Genomic DNA, 17,861 nt, shown 5'->3' with positions numbered 1-17,861 from the left:
ACTGAATTGCATATGTTGAAAAGTGTCTTTTTGATGTCCCAAGGCGATACTCAAGGCTAAAAGCTAAAAAAAACTCAGTCATTTGGAGGGAAAGGGTGCCTCTGACCTTTGGTTGTGTAGATATTGATTACTTTCTCTGCAGAAGTTTTAATTGAGAGAGTTAGGAAAGACATCTACGAGACTATCAGGGTCCTTTGGTGCAGAGCTGATGGCTTGTGATCATGATTTAGGATTTAGCAGCAAGTTTGATCAAATCTCCATGACAGTGTTTAACAGATGTTACAGCAGCTATCCAAGTGGCCAAGCTGTCTTCTAACCGTTGTGTGATTATGTGCAGCTAACACTCTCCAATGTCTCTCCTGCAGTGAAACCCCACAGACCCACAAATGTAAGAGCAGTGAGCCAGACCTCCGGGTCCCTGATGGTGACCTGGGACCCTCCACACCTGCCTGTCGAGGGACTGAAGTGCCAGTTTCGTTACCACTCACCCTACACTGTGAGAGCCCAGCCAGAGTGGAAGGTAAGCTTGTCTATTGGGCCGCCGGCAACCAGAGCCTTTTCTCTAAAACCAAAAACATGTGGGCTGTAAGCACACGCCGCCCTTCATAACATGGCAATAACATGGAATCAGTTCATGTTTTGCAACTAAAGCTTTTTAAAATTGCTCTCTGATATTGCCCTCTCAACAACGAAAGCAACAAAGAAATAAAGCAGCGCAAGCATCCAGGCCTCAGCTGGTATTGTTAAATGATTCCCCCATCTAAATTTACCCAGCATGCTCTGACATTGCTTCAAAAGTTCAATCTGACATGAACTGACTTGAAAATGATAAAAGATCACATTTCTATCCTCTGATTAAAACATTTTCTAGGAAATTGAGTGCGCTTTGTTAATAACCTTCTTTTGCTTATGTTTACTTAAAATGATTTCCTTTATTGGGTACACTGATCAGGGGAGATGGAACAGATGTGTGTTCCAATAATCTGGCTGGCTAAGTTGTTTTTACTTTTCATTTTACTTGGGCCCCAAATATCTGAGAAAAAATGTCCTGCTTGCAGGTCCAGAGTCCAACACCGGATCGTTGGGCGGAGGTGGCGGTGCCAGACATGTGCCGCGTGTATGTGGTCCAAGTCCGCTGCATGCACACGGAAGGCACCGGCTACTGGAGTGACTGGAGCGAATCTGTCTACTCCACACCGCAAAACAGCAGAGGTAGACCACCATTCATTTCACTTTACAACAGTGGTTTCATTCTCAGTGTGCTTACATAGTGTGACTTCATTCATTTTCAAGCCCTATTGCTGCTCCCTGGAGTGTGTATGCATCAGAGATAATGTTTTTCAGACGGCTTTAAGTATAAGATAAATTAAAAACATGGCATACATGTTGATTACAGCTCTGCAAGGGAAGACCATAGCTTGATGACACCTTGAAAGTAAAAATTTTATGATTAAATTAAAGATTTACATGAGTTTCCAGTAATAGAGGTGGAAAATCTGCACAGGGGAGTGAAAAGAATGCAAAACTGTGCATGTGAGAAGTTTAAACAACCAAATGAGATAACCAAGTCGAAAGTAGTTAACCCCAGAAACAGATTTCCCTCAGCAAAATGGCAGTTCCTAAAACTGTGTAACAGTAACCCAAGGAAACAATGACAGCCTTGATTGTTAAAACACTGAAGTGACGTAGGTGATGTAAGCATTCCCAGGCAGCTCCAATCATGTCTCACCTTCTCATTTTTTTTTTAAAGAAAATTGTAACATGACCGTGTGTTTCCACATTAGCTCCTGAGCATGGTCCAGATTTCTGGAGAGTTCTTCAGGACGATCCATACAGAAACCAGACTAATGTCACTTTATTGTTTAAGGTATGCAAAGTGGAAAATGTTTTTCTGGCATATCAGACAAAATGAAAATGAAATGTCATTAAAAGTTGTCTTTAATGTGTGTGTCCTTCCTTTTTTCATTTTCTAAAGTACCCTCCAATAGCGGGGCGCTCCTACTGTGTGGATGGGTTTGTAGTTCAGCATCAGACCTCTAGTGGCGCCGTGACCGAGGAGCGAATCGAGCTGGTGACCTCCTACAGCTTTGAGTGGAGCCAGGAGAGTCACACTGTGACTGTGGAGGCCTACAACAGCCTGGGCAGCTCCACTAACAACATCAACATGACACTGGAGAGACGGCCCAAACGTGAGTCAGCTACAGCCCTAATAAGCTATTGGTCTTCTGGCCTTTTAAAAAGTCTCAACATGACTTAATTTCAGTTTTATAAATATTATAAGTCACTAAAGAGTCTACATTTACGTCTATGAGGTGTAAATTTCAACATGAACATTTTACCGAATCAACATTTAAGATATTGTAAAGCTCCAAACCTGCCGCTCAACCTAATACTTCCTTTTATACTCAACCTGCTACACTTATCAGGTTGGAAAATGCCTTGTATATTAACCAAGCTCATTTTATACTTACATGTACAGAGAGGTCAAAGAAAATCCCTCAACTTAGCTGTCCCAAGTAAATTCTTCTACTTAGCTGTCCCGAATTCTATCAAAATGGTCATGGCCACCATGGTCACCTTGTTATTGTCTATAAGAAACTATTATAATAACTAACTTACCTCTGCACTCGATCATGTATACTTTATAGTACTTGCCTTTGCATTAACTGCAATGGATATTTGAACAAGAAAAAGGTGATTTGTCCAAGAATCGGTCTTAATTATAGCTGCTGCACAGCAATAGTCGGTGCCGGGCAGTTTTGGGTAGTTCTGAGCAGCAAGTGGAGAATAGGAAGATGAAAAGAAAGGTGTCATTTTAATGTGCATTTTGCATCAGTTGAGGCTTGAACTCAGTTTCTGGCATGCAGGACAAGGCTTTATCTCACTGAGCTAATTGGCAAGTGTCAGTTCATGTGAGGTTTCACAGATTGACTAAGCCAGTCACATGACAGCAGCTGCCTGTGCATGGAAAGGCAGATTTCAAACCACTGTAGAAAAAAAAAAATCAGTCATCAAGACAAAAATCTGACAATGATGATCTGGCATGGGACTGGACCTTTGTGCAAAGTTTGGTGAGTTTTGGCACATGGGAATGTTGCACAAGCAGAGGCTTGAACTCACAATCTTCGACACCGAGGACTGGCCTCTATCTCACTGAGCTAAAACATCACATGCAGCTTCACAGACTGACTGAGCCAATCACTGACCTGCAGGACAGCAGCCAGCCATGCATGGAAAGGCAGATTTTAAACAGCTGTCAAAAATTCAGTTATTAAGACAAAAATCTGAAAATACATATATTGCATCTAGACAGCATGGAGATGTTGATCATTTGTTTTTAACAATGATTGATTTGGTCCATAAGTGAAAAACTGATGTTTAAAAATGCCATTCTTGCACTGACTCCAATTGTTCACATGAGAGCAAAATTCAAAATGCTGTCAAAATGCTGTTTTTGAGATACAGTTCTGTAATTTACCACACATCATCTACCATGACTCTAAAATTTTGTCCATTTTTTTCCATGAACATTGAAGATTTATTTACCAAGAATTTGCAAGCGTATGTTTACAGTACCGTTTACAGTCAAACATTTTGATGCACTATAGGCTCAAGTTTTGATAAATCAAAAATCTGTGTGGATCGTTTGTGTAGGACAGTCTGAAGATGCTCTGTAGCAAGTTTGGTGACATTTGAGCAAAAATTGTGGGAGGAGATAGGTTTAACAAGTTTTACAGTTTTTGAAAAAATAGAGTGATGGACTTGATAATTTGCAATAGGTTTAAGTGTACAAAAGTTTCTTCAGTATTGGGGCTACATTTTGGTGAAAGTTGCAAAGCTGTAGCACTTATGGTTGATTTGTTATGAATTTTCAAAGTTTTGAACTTTAAAGGCTTGCTATAGCGCCACCATCAGGACTGTTGGAGGGACCTGGCAGTTTAAGCTGCCTGGCCCCTAATTAGGTGCCAGGCAGAAAGAAAGAAAGAAAGAAGAAGAAGAACATGCTGGAATACAAGAGGGAGCTGGCAGCTTAAGCTGCCCGGCCCCTAATTAGGTGCCAGGCAGCCTAAGCGGTACAGGTTCATAGACGACATTTTTTGCATTTATCAAGGTACTCCTGAGGAGCTCACAGATTTCACCACCCTACTTAACAGTTTTGACAGCAACTTGGACATCTAATTACAGCCATGACAAAGTGAGTTTCCTGGACATGTGGGTTATGAGAAACCAGAATTCTATACCCTACCTATACCCTATAACCACACTATATCAAAAGGAAACAGACAAGAACACCCTTTTATTGGCCTCCAGTTTCCATCCCACCCCTGTTAAAAAAGGCCTCCCAGTCAGCCAGTTTCTACGACTTAGGACGATCTGCCATTCCACAGCAGACTACAAAGTGAAGGTTCAAGAAATGAAAGTGAGATTCCTACAGCGAGGATATCCATCCCCATGGATCCACCAAGCATACGAGCGGGCCTTGAAGAAAACTCGCTCTGAACTGCTACAAAACACTGTGAAGAAAAAGAAAAAGTTCTCAGTCACATGCATCACACAATATTCCACACAGTCAAATACAATACGGACTGTTTTTAAAAAATACGGGCACATCCTAACATCAGACAGTGAGCTCTCTTCCATCCTAAAAGACCCCCCTCTATTCGTTAACAAACGGGGAAAAAACATAAGAGACTACCTGATCCGTGCCAGCTCCAGACGCACATTTGTATCTATTTAATGTTCTCACATATCCGGCATGTTTATTAATTTGTTTTGTGTTTTCTACAATTTTGTGTTATTGTGTATCACTAGTAATTGGTGAGCCGGCAAGACAGCGCCTCCCTTTTTAAAGATGGCTCCTTGCCACCGTTCAGCATTTGTCTGATGAAGGTCTGAGGACCGAAACGTCGCAACAATAAATACTTAATGCAAGTTATTCAGTGTGCGGGATTCCTCCTCCTTTATCATCTTTCACACAGAAATTAAAAGGTTTATAAAAAGGCTCATGGTATTTTTGGGGTTTTTATGGAATTTTGAAAAGTCTGCTCCAGACAGGGAAAGACAGGGAATTTTTTACATTCTTAGTACAAGTCATGGAATATCATGGGATTTTGTCAGCCTCAGTTTTAAAAAAAAAAAATCAGTATCTAGGTTTTCACCGAAGCTAATATTCATTTTACATTGTGTTCACATTATGTTCACTGCCCCCACAGAATGAAACTGAATGAGAGACTTGAATCTAAAGAAACTTGAATCTAAAATGTGGTTAGAAATTTATTTAAAGGAAAAACTGGTCATGGAAATTCAACATTTCAGTCTTGGAAAGTCGTGGATTTACCTTGTCGTCCCTGTTTGGTTGAAATCGCCAAACTGCCTGCCCAGTGGGCGAATCCCGTCACCTAAAACCATCCTGTTCTTTTCTATTCTCTTCTATTCTGTTGTAGTCTAGTTTATTTTATTGAATCCACTCTGTTCTCTCTGTCTGTGCTGCAGGCCACTGTGTGCGGTCCTTCCGTGTGCTGGTCATCAACAGCACCTACGTGTCTCTGTCCTGGGCCCTGCGGGACAACAACACCGTGCCTGTAGCCATGGTGGTCCAGTGGTCGGCATCGAGGCAGCAGCACCCTGACCGACGTAACAGCGGGGAAACGTGGGCCAGGTTTCCCTACACAGATCACACCGTCTACCTGAGGGGTAACATGTTTCGAAATGGCATTCATATTGTCATAATCTTTAAATTCCATTTTTAAAAAATCCTGAAAAACAAAAACAAATCTTATCTCTCTGTTTCATCTCATAGGTGATTTCTTTGGCTCCGAGGAGTATGGCTTCTACCTGTACCCTGTGTTTGCTGATGGAGAAGGGGAGCCGGTGTACGCTATAGGTATAAACAACACACATCACTTTATGTGATACATTTTGGAAAAAAAGTCACCATACCACAGAAATCTTGAATCTGAAATTGAAGTCCTGAAATGAACTCAGCACAGCTTGATGTCTTCCAATTTCCATCCACACCTACTTTATATATATATTTTTAGTATTATCAGTGTTTCTTTTCCTGGTTGCAGTTTTGAAACATGAGAATATACCAGCATTTCAACATTTCACAGTTTAAGTCCAAGGTTAAAGAAAACGAGTATAACATTTTTATAAAGTATTATAGCAAAGTGAAAATTTGAATTTAAACTCTCGGAATGGCTTTGAAATAATATCAAAAAGAAAGATATTTAGGTCTTTATTTACAACAATGTATGGAGCACTGACTGTTTTTTTCCCCGCTGTATGCACTTTACTACATGCTGCTCCCGTAATTTATCATAATTTCAACCTTTATTATTTTCATTGTGACTGTTTGTTGCTGTTGTTATCATCTTACTATTTGTATTATGATTTTGTGTCGCCGTTGTTGTCATTTTTGAGAGCACATTCAAGACATTTTCCTATTAACTCTGTTGCTGAAATGGCAATAAACATCTGAAATTGGATTTAGGTTGCAGTTGGAAATGATTACAGAAGTCATCCCAGCTTTCATTTTAGTGCCATTTGTTATGTGGGTTATCAAATTTATCTCAGTATCAAAATGTTTGCTGGGATGGCACCATGTCTGTATGCAGCTTTAATAAATTGAATCTTTCTGCAGACTCCTGTGTATTATTCCTGTAGATGTGATTTTTATTTTCTTCTTCTTTCAGCAACCAGAGGAGACCCTGCGGCCTACATGCTGCTGATGATCATCACCTTCTTGTCCATTGTTCTGTTTGTCACCCTGGTCCTCTCCCAAAACCAGTAAGTATACACCTGAGAAAACACACTGATCCTGCTGGGTGGAAACCTCCAGTCTCCAAAAAAAAAGCAACAACAAAAAAAAAAACAAAAAAAAACTTTTCTTTTAAGACTTTTCTTTCAAGAAAACAGACACACTTTGAGAAAGAAGCTCATTAAAGTTTAAATAGATTTCATGAACTTAAGTGAGGAAAATTACTGTGGAAAAAAACCCAAAATACTGAAACTAAACTAATGAGCCTTTAGTGCTTTCAGTAGCAAGTGCCCTTAGAAGGGATATATTAACTGCTTTTGGCATGTAGATCTGCAATATTCTGCAGTATTCTCTCAAATTAAGTCCTGTTACTCATAGCGGTTATAGGGAATTTGTGTATACTGAAATGATTTTTTTTTTTTTTTTTACAATTACACTTGCAAGAGATGATAAATGATATTAATCTCTGGGGTGTGCAGTGGCAGACTAAATTAGAGAACAGAAAGATATTGTCCATGCCAAATTAGGAGTGTGACATTTAACAAGTCACAAGGGTGTAATTACACTTGACCTTTGCCGGAAGGAGACAAGAAGATAAGAGGAGAAAGAAAAGGAGAGAAGTTAGACATAATAGAGGAGGAGTTTTAGCTGCTGCAAGCTGAAAGTCTGCTGTGTCTGGATCACAGGATGAAAAAGTTTGTCTGGAAGGATGTGCCAAACCCCAACAACTGCTCCTGGGCCAAAGGGCTGGACTTCAGAAAGGTACAGCACAGTGACACTATTGATTGATTTAATTGTTAACTCCTGTCTGCGTCTTTATAATCTCCATGTTTCTTTTTTCACGAGGTGCTATTGTAGTTTGATAAAACCTTCCAAACCACATACTTTATCTGTCAGTGGTTTATTTCTGTCTATTTGCTCATTATGGATGTGGATAACCTAATGCAAAACCTCTTCCCTGTGCCTGTACATTTAGGCTATAACATGAGTTTAGCATATATGCAAATCTGGAAAGCATTTCCAAATCTACACTGCAAGCAGTTTGCAGTGCTGCCCTCAGGGGAATAGCCCTAAATGTCCTTGCTCATCCTAATTTAAGAGCGTGAATTAAGAGTGAATTTAAAGAGGATGTCAGTGTTGTTATAAATAAGTCCCTCTTGTCAGATGTTGTCAAATGGGGCTTAGTGGTGATTACTGACAGTCCTCAAATGTGAGCTGTTGTTGATGATGATAATCTATTTCAGTTCTATCACTGGTGCAGACTGAACACTCCTGTGAGGACTCTCCCTTAACATCTGTGTTTGTCTCTCTCTAGGCTGAAACCTTCGACCACCTGTTCCGACTCCCAGAGGGCCTGCCGGCCTGGCCGCTGCTGCTGCCCTCTGAGAACATTTCTGAAGCGGCCATTGTGAATGAGGCTGACCTCCCAGCTCTGACCACAGCCTTGGTCCAAGCCCCAGCTGTGTCACCAGCTCCAGGCGTAACCTCGGCGCCCAGCGAGACAAAATGCAAAGAAAGTGTGGGACTTCTGGATGGAGCTCCCTCTTCAGCCTCCATTGTGGACACTTTGACACCCTCAGGTCCAGAGCTAGGTGAGGTAGAGCCGGTCAGTACCCAAACTAGTCACCCCCCTGGCACCGCTGACAACTCGGCCCAGTCATCAGTCACTTATGCCACCGTGCTGCTCTCTGATCCAGAGCGGGACCAGCAGCCCCATCGTCTCTGCTACAAGGACGGTAGCGGCAGCAGCTCCAGCGATGAGGGAAACTTCTCTGCCAACAACTCGGACATTTCTGGATCTTTCCCCGGAGGCCTGTGGGAGCTGGACAGTTGTCGGTGCGGGGAGGTGGACGACCCTCATCGCTCCTGTTCCTACAACTCTGTGGAGGAATTCTCCGAAACGTCAGAGCAAGAGGAAGATGAAGGGGTGAGAGAGGAGAAGGACTTGCATTATCTAGGAATGGGCTATCCAGCAGAGGATGGGGAGAGTGAGGAGGAGAGTGAGGAAGACGAGGAGGAAGAAGAGAGGGAGGAAACAAAGATTGAGCTTCTTAAAAATGTGGTTTTGAAGATAGAGGACTGCTCTGCAGAGTCACACCCGTTACTCAGGCCTGGGGACTCGAGTGAGCCCAGAGAGCCGCTGTCACCATCATCAGCGAGTGGCTTTGCCCCGCTTTACATGCCTCAGTTCAGAACTGCTCCTTGCACATGGCAGCTGACAGCCAAACCACAAGACAGCGCCCCCCAGCTGTGAGCTCTGGCACTGCCACACAAAATGTGCACTTCATTGTTGTACCATGATTCAGCTTGTTGCCAGAGCGGGTTTCCATTGTGCTCCCTCAGAGTTAGTGAGGTGTGATGTCGTAAAATGTAAAATACCTCGACTGATTTATATGACTCCAAATGTAGCCATTCACTGATGCTGCTATTGTGTTTTGTGCTAAGGGGAGAGCAAGGAAGACAGGAGGGCACAAGCCTCTGGTGTGGGCGTTTATTTATTTCTTTATGGGTGTTTAAAGCCCTGTCTCAACTGTGCCTCACTGCTCCTCTGGGATGGTGTACTAGTGGCTAATGAGATGACTTTATGGATAGGAGACTAAAGAGCTTACACTTCTACATATTTTAATGGAGTTGAAATTGATGTGTAAATACACTCTTAATGCCCATACCATCCAGAAGGTACAGCCATTTATACAAGTAGGACATTGATAGGAAAGGAGGCAGATGTACTGCTGAGGGGAGGCAGACATCCTGTCACCTCAAACATCTTGTCTCGAAGGTCTCCAAACTCTGATAGGTGGGCATATCTTAGCCTGGCCAGAAACCAGACTCTTCTAAAGTCTGGAAAGGCAGATAATAAAGGAGCTCAAACTTGAGGTGGTGTCTGACGCTGGTTGGATACTACCCATTTGGAACTAATGAATCATTAACATGAGAACCAATCAAAACCATCGCTCAGAATTTGGGCCGAAAGTTGGCCGAACCAGTCGAGACTCAGCAGGGACAACCCCCTGCCGTCCCATGCAGACGGTGTCAACCAGGCTAAACATTTCTTGGACGCACAGAGAAAGCTTTGAGAATGCTCTGTATACTTGCGTTTACCCATGACCGCCCTGCTGCTGCATCTTCAAGCTGAAAACAAGCCTTCATCTGTTGTACGCTGAGCTCCCTCATCAGCATTTTAGTCAGAACATAAAGTGATTAAAAAAAAAATAATAAATCAGTGAAAGAGAGAGAGACTTAGCCTTTCATCTGTCAAGCTATGTTTCTGACATATTTTCACATTAGTTGGTGAGGTTAAAGCACACCTGGGGTTTTGCCTCAGAGTCTGTGCTGTGAGTAACGGGATAAGACAGTACAACGGTCACAGCACATACCTGGATGGGAAATTGGCAGGTGGTTTTGGGGACGCTTTATTTACTTCATTGTGGAGGACAGCTCACACATCGGCATTCGCATTGATGAACCCGCCCACCAACCGAAAGAATGTTTTCCATTGTGCTGTACTGTATTTGAATCTTTGCTACAATTTGTGAGAAATGTGCTATCTATTTTTCTGTGCTCGCCATTCTCGATGGAAAGCTGTTGGATGGTGTAAACAAAAGACAGAAGAATGTACATTTTGAATCCAGTGGATGACAGACATGAAAAAGTACTGAGAATATTGATGCATATAAATTGTTATTGTATATTGAGATATTGTCTATTTTTCATGGCAAAAAAATAAAGTATTTATTGTGAATGGCTGATGACCTGATTTATAGTCACTGACCTTATATACAGTACCCAGTAGTTTATTTGACAGAGACCATGCACAGACTGTGCTTACATGAACCAGATGTGTTCAAATGGCAGTGCTTTGCATTTTGGCATGGGCAAAGATAGACCAAAGTAGAATCACTGCTAGGTGCTGCCATCTTTATACACCTGGTAAAACAACAACATTAACAACAACAACAACAACAAAACTGATTGTAACACCAGACAAACTGTGTGTAAAGGAGAGATTTAGTGATTAAAATTCTGCTGTTAGGGGAAAAAAAAAAATGGCATGTACAGGGTGCTTCTGTGAATGTATGTGAATATGTGTGTGTGTGTGTGTGTGTGTGTGTGTGTGTGTGTCTGAGCCTGTCAAACTCATGTGAAAACAACATAAGTTTCCCATTTTTATATTAATATCCCACCACTTTTACATATCATTTCTATTAATTTTATTCATTTTCTCCTTTATTATGCAATACTGATCAAAAAAGCAGGTAAACTGTAATACCACATTATCGTGGCCAAACCTTCCAAACAACTGAACTGAATTAATAGTCAACACACAAACAAATTGCATTCCTGTGTTTGTAATTTACACCTAAAGTAAGGTTTAGCAGCTCTACCAAACGACAGTGATACTTGTGATACACCTTGTGGCTGTAAGAGGAAACTACACCTGAATAAACCTGACTATGTATGGATGAAAGTATGCTTATATAGCTAAATACATGAGCTGTGCATGCAGTGAATGTGTGTGAGTATAGATAGATAGATAGATAGATAGATAGATAGATACATAGATACATAGATACATAGATAGATAAATAGAGATGGGTAAATGTATTTTTTCAGAGAAGCATTAGCTAGTGTTTTTTTTTTTTTTTTTTTTAAATTTATCCCATTATTTACATCAATTTGACACTAATTACTATGAGTACTATAAATTTACATTAGCCTGAAGATGTTGGTGAACTCTCATTGTATTGATTGTAGAAGTCACTGAGATGTATTTGGATCTTTCAGCCACAAGGTGACAGACAAGCACCACTTCTGTTGGAGCGTGCAGAGCTGGTGCTACAGTGATGTCAGGGATGTTGTATCCTTAAAGGCCCTCTGAGCTCCAGCTCTTCTGCTCGCCATAGAAGGGCATGATGATGGTGCACAGCGCTGCTGGCCGTGGCACAGAGAACTCTGAAAACACAGAGAGGCCTGTCACCATGCCAGGCTCAGATATGGTTGTGGAAAGAGAGAGAGAGAGAGAGAGGGAGAGAGAGAGAGAGAGAGAGAGAACTGAGGCTTGAGTTTACCAAACTGATGGAAGTGCCACATTACACAAGCCAGTGATGATCCTGGCCACACTGCAAACCCTTTGTCACAAATGTGTTTGGTAAAGATGTAAGCAACTTCATAGCTGACAGATGAGAGAAAATAGATCTGAAATCAAAAAAACAACCTTTCCAGAGCAAAGTGTCCGGTGCCATTTCTTGTCAGGGAGCCAGATTTCCCAGAAGCACTCAGCACCGGGCGTCAGCAGGTTTTTTCCTGGTTTGCAAACCAGTGGCTTAGCAAAGGGTCGTGGGATAAAGCAGGCCTGCAGAAGCAATGCTGCACATGTGAAAGCTCTTTGGTGCTTTGCAGATACCGAGCTTTCAGCTGTGACAAATTAGTATGCACCGATGTTTTTCCACCAAGACCAAACCGAGTCTGAATCTAAAAGGCCGTGTGAGCTGTGTCAGTCACCTTGCTGGAGAAATGCCCTACGCTGGAATTAAAGTTTTTGCACAGACAATTAGCAAAATATCTTCTTTATTGTTACTTGAGCGTGATCTGGAACTTGAAGAAAGGGTTTTCAGTGAGCTGATTAGGTTTCTAGAAACTTTGCCACACTTAGTCTTTTGGGAAGTCTAAACAAATTAAGAATGTGTGTAATGCAGTAATCTTGATCTTGAGACCAGGATTGAGTTCATTAGACAGGGAAGGCTGACTCCAGTGACACTAAATCTGATTACATAGATTTTGCTTTTGTGGACTCTATGAACTGCTCTATATGCTCCTGGCACAAATGATTACTTTAAAATCCCCTTTGACCATCTCCATTCCTTCCTCCCAAAACAGAAATCGGGTTTTAAAATGTGAAACATGAAGATATAGAATATATAAAAGATTCAAATTATTAGAGATTCTTAGTGGCCAGACATGATAGAGTTAAAGGAAAAGCAAGTCCTGTTTGTGTAATTAATCAATATCAGGTGGGGAGGCATTAGCGCACACACACACACACACATACACACACACACACACACACAAACATACAAACACACACACACATATACACATACACACACACACACACACACACATATACACATACACACACACACATACAAAAACCCTTCTGAGATGTCATTACTGGATATCAAAAAGTCAAGTCATTTCTCCAGCACACAGTCACTCTCTTTTTCTCTGTCACACCCACAACCCTCTCTCTCTCTCTCTCTCTCTCTCTCTCTCTCTCTCTCACTCCTCCTCCTCCTCCTTCTCCTCCTCCCTCTGTCATCCTTGACCTCATCCCTGTCTCTGCCTGGATCCATCCATCTGGAAATTCACCCCCACGGACGCAGAGCAGCAAAGCCTTTGCCTGCACAAACATTTCCACAGAAGCATCCCCACCTCCCAGGAAATACCTTTCTAGGTATCGCAACAATCTTTAAAAATAAACTTAGGTATCTTTTATATCTCCGGGCTGAATGCGATTATCATCTGGAAGTGACTGAACGACCTCTAACTTGAAGAAAAAAATAGGAAGAGGAAGATGGGGCAAAAAAGGGGAGATGGAAAAGACTATGAGGAGTGGAACAGAAAAGGAAAATAGATACAGTCTTTGCTCTGGTGACTGAGAGTGAGCCAAAGGTTAAAGGTAAAACTATTCCTGCCTAGTGCTGTCCAGCCACTGAGCTTGGGATCAGTTTCCCCAAATCATCTTAGCGCTAAGATTTTCCCTTTTTCTTTGGCAGAATTAAGTCAACAGCGGTGAGCCACAACAGCAAGAAAGTGGCCACCGCCACCGGGAAGCAAATGCAAAGCTAAATTAACAGTACGATTTAGTTAAATTCTTTCCATTCTCCCAAAACACAAACAAATGAGGGCCCAGTGTTTAGAATTAGTGAAGCTGTATGCAAGTTTCCAAATCTGAGGAGTTTTAGTGTTCAGTGAAACATATTCAACTCAATAAAAAATGGATATGGGACCAAAGACAGCATGATTCCCAGCACAGCTGCAAAAAAAACAGGACAGAGGAAATTCTGATGTGGGTTACACACATTCAGCTTGTTCGTGTCGAAAATATACACACTGGTACTCTCTGCTACTTGCATTTGCAACCATATCAAAACATTGTGCGTGATGATGGACCTCAGATGTAAGTGTTACCATTCTGGCTCAAAAGACAAGGCTATGTGTATCTGTGTGCCGAATCGCGTGTGTTCATGCATGAGCTGTTGCCATCAACCCTGTTAATGGGAATCAGGAGAAAGATTTAACAGCTTGACATTGTAAATCCCACATTGATCGCTCGGCATTAATTCGTGCAGCAATCGTGTGGAGCTTTAGCTACTGGCGTTTAACTGGCGTGTTGGCTTTGAAGACCTTACAGCTGGGGCAAAGGTCTGCTTGTAGCAAGTTCACCCCAAAACCTATAAAGTCCACAAAGGAAATGAAATGAAAATCTGGTTATGTGTGAGCGGTGTTGACTGTGCTCCCACTTTCAGTCCATGTGAATGGGGCGTTAAAAACCTGGCTGGTTTGGTTGCCAGGCACCACAGCACTGCAGGTCGGATAGATGTTGGTTCACTGGGGAATGTAAAGCCTCTCTCTGCCTCTAATCTGTAATCTTAGCTTGACTGCAGCCCTGGGCTCTGTTGTGTGGAGATTGACATCAACATTCATGGGAGAAGAGACACACACACGCAAAAAAAAAAAAAAAAAAAAAAAATCAAGGCAGACACAGAAAAGTGTCACTAGTAGCAGGTGGAGCAGAGCAATTCTGAGTGAGGGAGTGTGTGAGGTTGAGGCTGGGATCTCTGGGAGAAACAGTGTGTAGACAGAAGCTGTGCTGACCCCTGAGACCCTCCCCTGGGGCCCTCTCTGAGCGAGCTGGAGGCCCCTGAGAGAATATGGGAGGATATACATGTTGTACTCTCACTCCCCTCGCTCACTGAGGGAGTTGTAAATATATGAGCTGGACTTGGTGCATGCATGATTTGTCTTTCCAGACACTTGGTGAATATTTCATTTTAGTGCGATAATGTGACTTTTCCAGGGAGTTTATTTCAGTGTCACTCTGCGACCTGTCAGTGTCCTGGAATTTGAATTTACCACCTAATGTTGTCTTTTTTTCCCCCCTGTCTTCACTTTCAGTATTTCCAAAGATGCAAGATTACTCCTTGAATGAAATGACGTGTAAGGGATTTAGTCATGTTATCAAGGGACAGCCACCACTGGATGTAAAAACTATTAGGGACAGATAAATAAAAGCATGAATTGAAGAAGGATTTTTCTTTTTTTTCAGAGCATTGTCCTGTCCTGTGTTGCTCTGAAAGTTGGAATAAAGTGTGTTTCGAAGCTTTGGTGATAAAAACACTTTTTAGTATCTGTGGCTGATTATCCCTGACAATCTAAGAAGTGGTCCACTTTGCTGAGGCCACACATCTCCGCCATTCTCCCTCTCACACACATATAAATGCACTTTACATTCAATGCACGCACACAGGCACACACTTTCACACATAGAGACCCAAATAGACCGTACAAGAATCATCTCAGTGCAACTACATAACCTTGATTCTGCAGAAATGAAAGACCATCACCTCACCTCAGTCGACCCCTCTCCTTTCATGTAGATTGTAATCAGGACAACTAGGTCACGCAGATGTGACGGTGACAAACAACTTCAGTGCTGCCAAGACTGAAAGAGCTCATCCTCATCAATTGTGATCCATTACTTTGCTTGATTGTGGGGGATAAACATCCATTACCCCACATATTTATAGGGCACACACTATTATTGAGCCAAACCCACTGACCCAATCATGTACATGGCAACAACCATTAGTCCACTTTTTCGTGGAGGAAAGCGTGAGATGCACATGCCTCACACTGAGGCTTTGAAAATGACCCAGAGCGGCCTTTATGCACGGCCATGTCTGTTGTAACTGGGTTGGGTGAACAAAATGCCAACAAATCGGTCAGTGCGTGTGTCACAAAGCATGCTTGTCTCTGGCTAACAGGGTGAAAGAGGTGCAGCTGAATGGTCTCCATTCACTCTGACACTCAATTAAGGCCTAATTGGTTTGAGGTTCGCCTCAGGCATGTGGCTAGGCAACATCCAAGCCGTAAACATTTGCAGATTTTTTTTTTCCATTCAAAAATATATACTTTACCGTTGAGCGGCTAGTTTTTACAGCCAAGGGGTTAATGGTCTTTCATCTACCCTCTTGTTCTTTGGCTATCTTTTGTATTAAACCAGACTGAAAGAAAGGCTTTTTTTGCATTTGGTTTGATTCTTATTTTGGGGTGCTCAAAGTTTGCACACACAAATATGCATATACCATAAAAACAAAACAACACTTTTCATATCATTAGGTCTCACAGATGCAATATGTGCTCACAGTATAGCTACAGCTCAGAAAGGCTTATAGTCAAGTAAATGATCCACATGTATAGAGTGTGAAATATGTGTGTGTGTGTGTGTGAAATGAGACAGAGAAATAGGCACTGGGAGAACATGCATGTGAATGTGGGTGCGAATCTATGTCTGTGTGTGCATGCATGCCTGTGTGTGTATGTGTGTGTGTGTGTGTGAAACTCCACAAGCTGTGTCAGCAGTGCAGAGGGCCATCTCTTTATGGGGTGTTGCACTCCTTTAATGCATTACTGGAAAGCTCCACCATCACTCCCCTGCTCTGTGGAGGGAAGTATAGCAGTACAGCCATGTAACAACCCCATCAGCACAGTCCTAATGCATCATTTTATTCTCTCTTTTACCCTCTAAACCCTGTTGCCTGATACGTACTGCGGGGGTGGTAATGTGGGATAGTTTTCCACAAACCTGTTGAAGCCACTTTCTCGTGTTACAGGAACAGAATAAAAAGCTGAAAGCTGGGATTCCTGAATCAATATACAGGGCCTCAGCTGGTGAGCTGTAAAGTCAGTGCAGGTGCATCTGAGGAGACTTTGCTCAAGTAAAATAATATCATTTTACATGCTTCACAGTTTTGGTGGTTTTTTATGTATCAATATAAAATAATCACTGTAGGATTTACTGTAAGATAATTTTATTGCTTCTATTTGTCCCCTATAATACCAAGTTTTGAGGGAATGTCATCATGGAAGTTTGGGTCTCTTTGAATTGAAATTAACCTGAATTTGAAATTCGTGAACAGCACGAGCAAAATGTCAGCAAAATGTCAGCAGCTGATGGTGGTACACTGTTGCAGTCTCTAAATATTTGATCGGCTAATAAACGAATGAAAAGAAATAGATGAAACAATCAGAACATATTTATACTGGAGTGAAGATTTGACTGAATCTTTTTCAGTTAAATAGACAAAGCATTAGCTGATTATGAAGTTTCCATCGTCAGGAAACTATGACACCTTTATCAGTTTGTTTCAGTTATTTAAATCATACACTGCATGATGATTGGGCATCGATACAGTAATAAGATGCATTCAGTGTAATCAGTGATTTTGACTGATGTCTTAAAATGTTGTTGCTTTGTATTAAGTGTGTCTCAGTATCACAGAGACTGAGAATGACTGATCTGAGCATTAAACTCATTTTAAAACCATCAGCTAAGACTGAAATAAAGAAATTTACTGTCGGACTGTTTGAAGAAAGAGCAGGCTGGGAAGATCTAAACTTAGCAGCTGCTTCAAAGAGGAACATTTTTCCCCTGCCTTTTTCTTTTTAATCCCTGTTCACGATGTGTGTTTTCTTTCACAGACATGTTTCATCTGAAGATCCAAGACCCAAGAAAGCAATATCGACCTTATAGGAGACCTTGAAATGAAATAGAAGGAGGAATTAATCCATGGATCTCCATCTCTATCGAGGGATTACATGATCAATACTCCATTCAGCCTTCAAAACAAAATGGAAGTGAACGTTGTGGTGTCTTGTCAGTCTGTTTTAGATGATCTTTTCCAGTTGTCCAATATATTCTCCAGTCTGTCTGTTTGCTGCTGTAGCATCGACAGAGGTGACGTGCGTCTCTAATTTCTGCAAAGTGACGCATGCTTTCACTGCATTGAGCTGAGGGGAACACACACACACACACACA

The 17,861-nt window shown here is 41.8% G+C and overlaps 1 protein-coding gene across 1 annotated transcript in view; it reads left to right on the top strand.

The window, feature by feature from the left end:
• lepr (leptin receptor) overlaps nucleotides 1-10,476 on the top strand; it is a 34,629-nt gene extending 24,153 nt beyond the window's left edge. Inside the window, exons 13-21 of the mRNA XM_030050151.1 lie at nucleotides 366-520; nucleotides 1,059-1,212; nucleotides 1,785-1,867; nucleotides 1,976-2,189; nucleotides 5,494-5,694; nucleotides 5,801-5,884; nucleotides 6,696-6,789; nucleotides 7,447-7,522; nucleotides 8,076-10,476. Coding sequence (XP_029906011.1) covers nucleotides 366-520; nucleotides 1,059-1,212; nucleotides 1,785-1,867; nucleotides 1,976-2,189; nucleotides 5,494-5,694; nucleotides 5,801-5,884; nucleotides 6,696-6,789; nucleotides 7,447-7,522; nucleotides 8,076-9,014 — 2,000 coding nt within the window. The 3' untranslated portion in view covers nucleotides 9,015-10,476. The remainder of the gene's footprint in view (nucleotides 1-365; nucleotides 521-1,058; nucleotides 1,213-1,784; nucleotides 1,868-1,975; nucleotides 2,190-5,493; nucleotides 5,695-5,800; nucleotides 5,885-6,695; nucleotides 6,790-7,446; nucleotides 7,523-8,075) is intronic.
• Nucleotides 10,477-17,861: the final 7,385 nt, after the last annotated feature.

This window comes from Myripristis murdjan, chromosome 4 (genome assembly GCF_902150065.1).
Source record: "Myripristis murdjan chromosome 4, fMyrMur1.1, whole genome shotgun sequence".
NCBI classification, from domain to species: Eukaryota; Metazoa; Chordata; class Actinopteri; order Holocentriformes; family Holocentridae; genus Myripristis; species Myripristis murdjan.
Note: the sequence above shows the minus strand (reverse complement) of the source record. Positions and strands in the feature narration are given on the sequence as shown.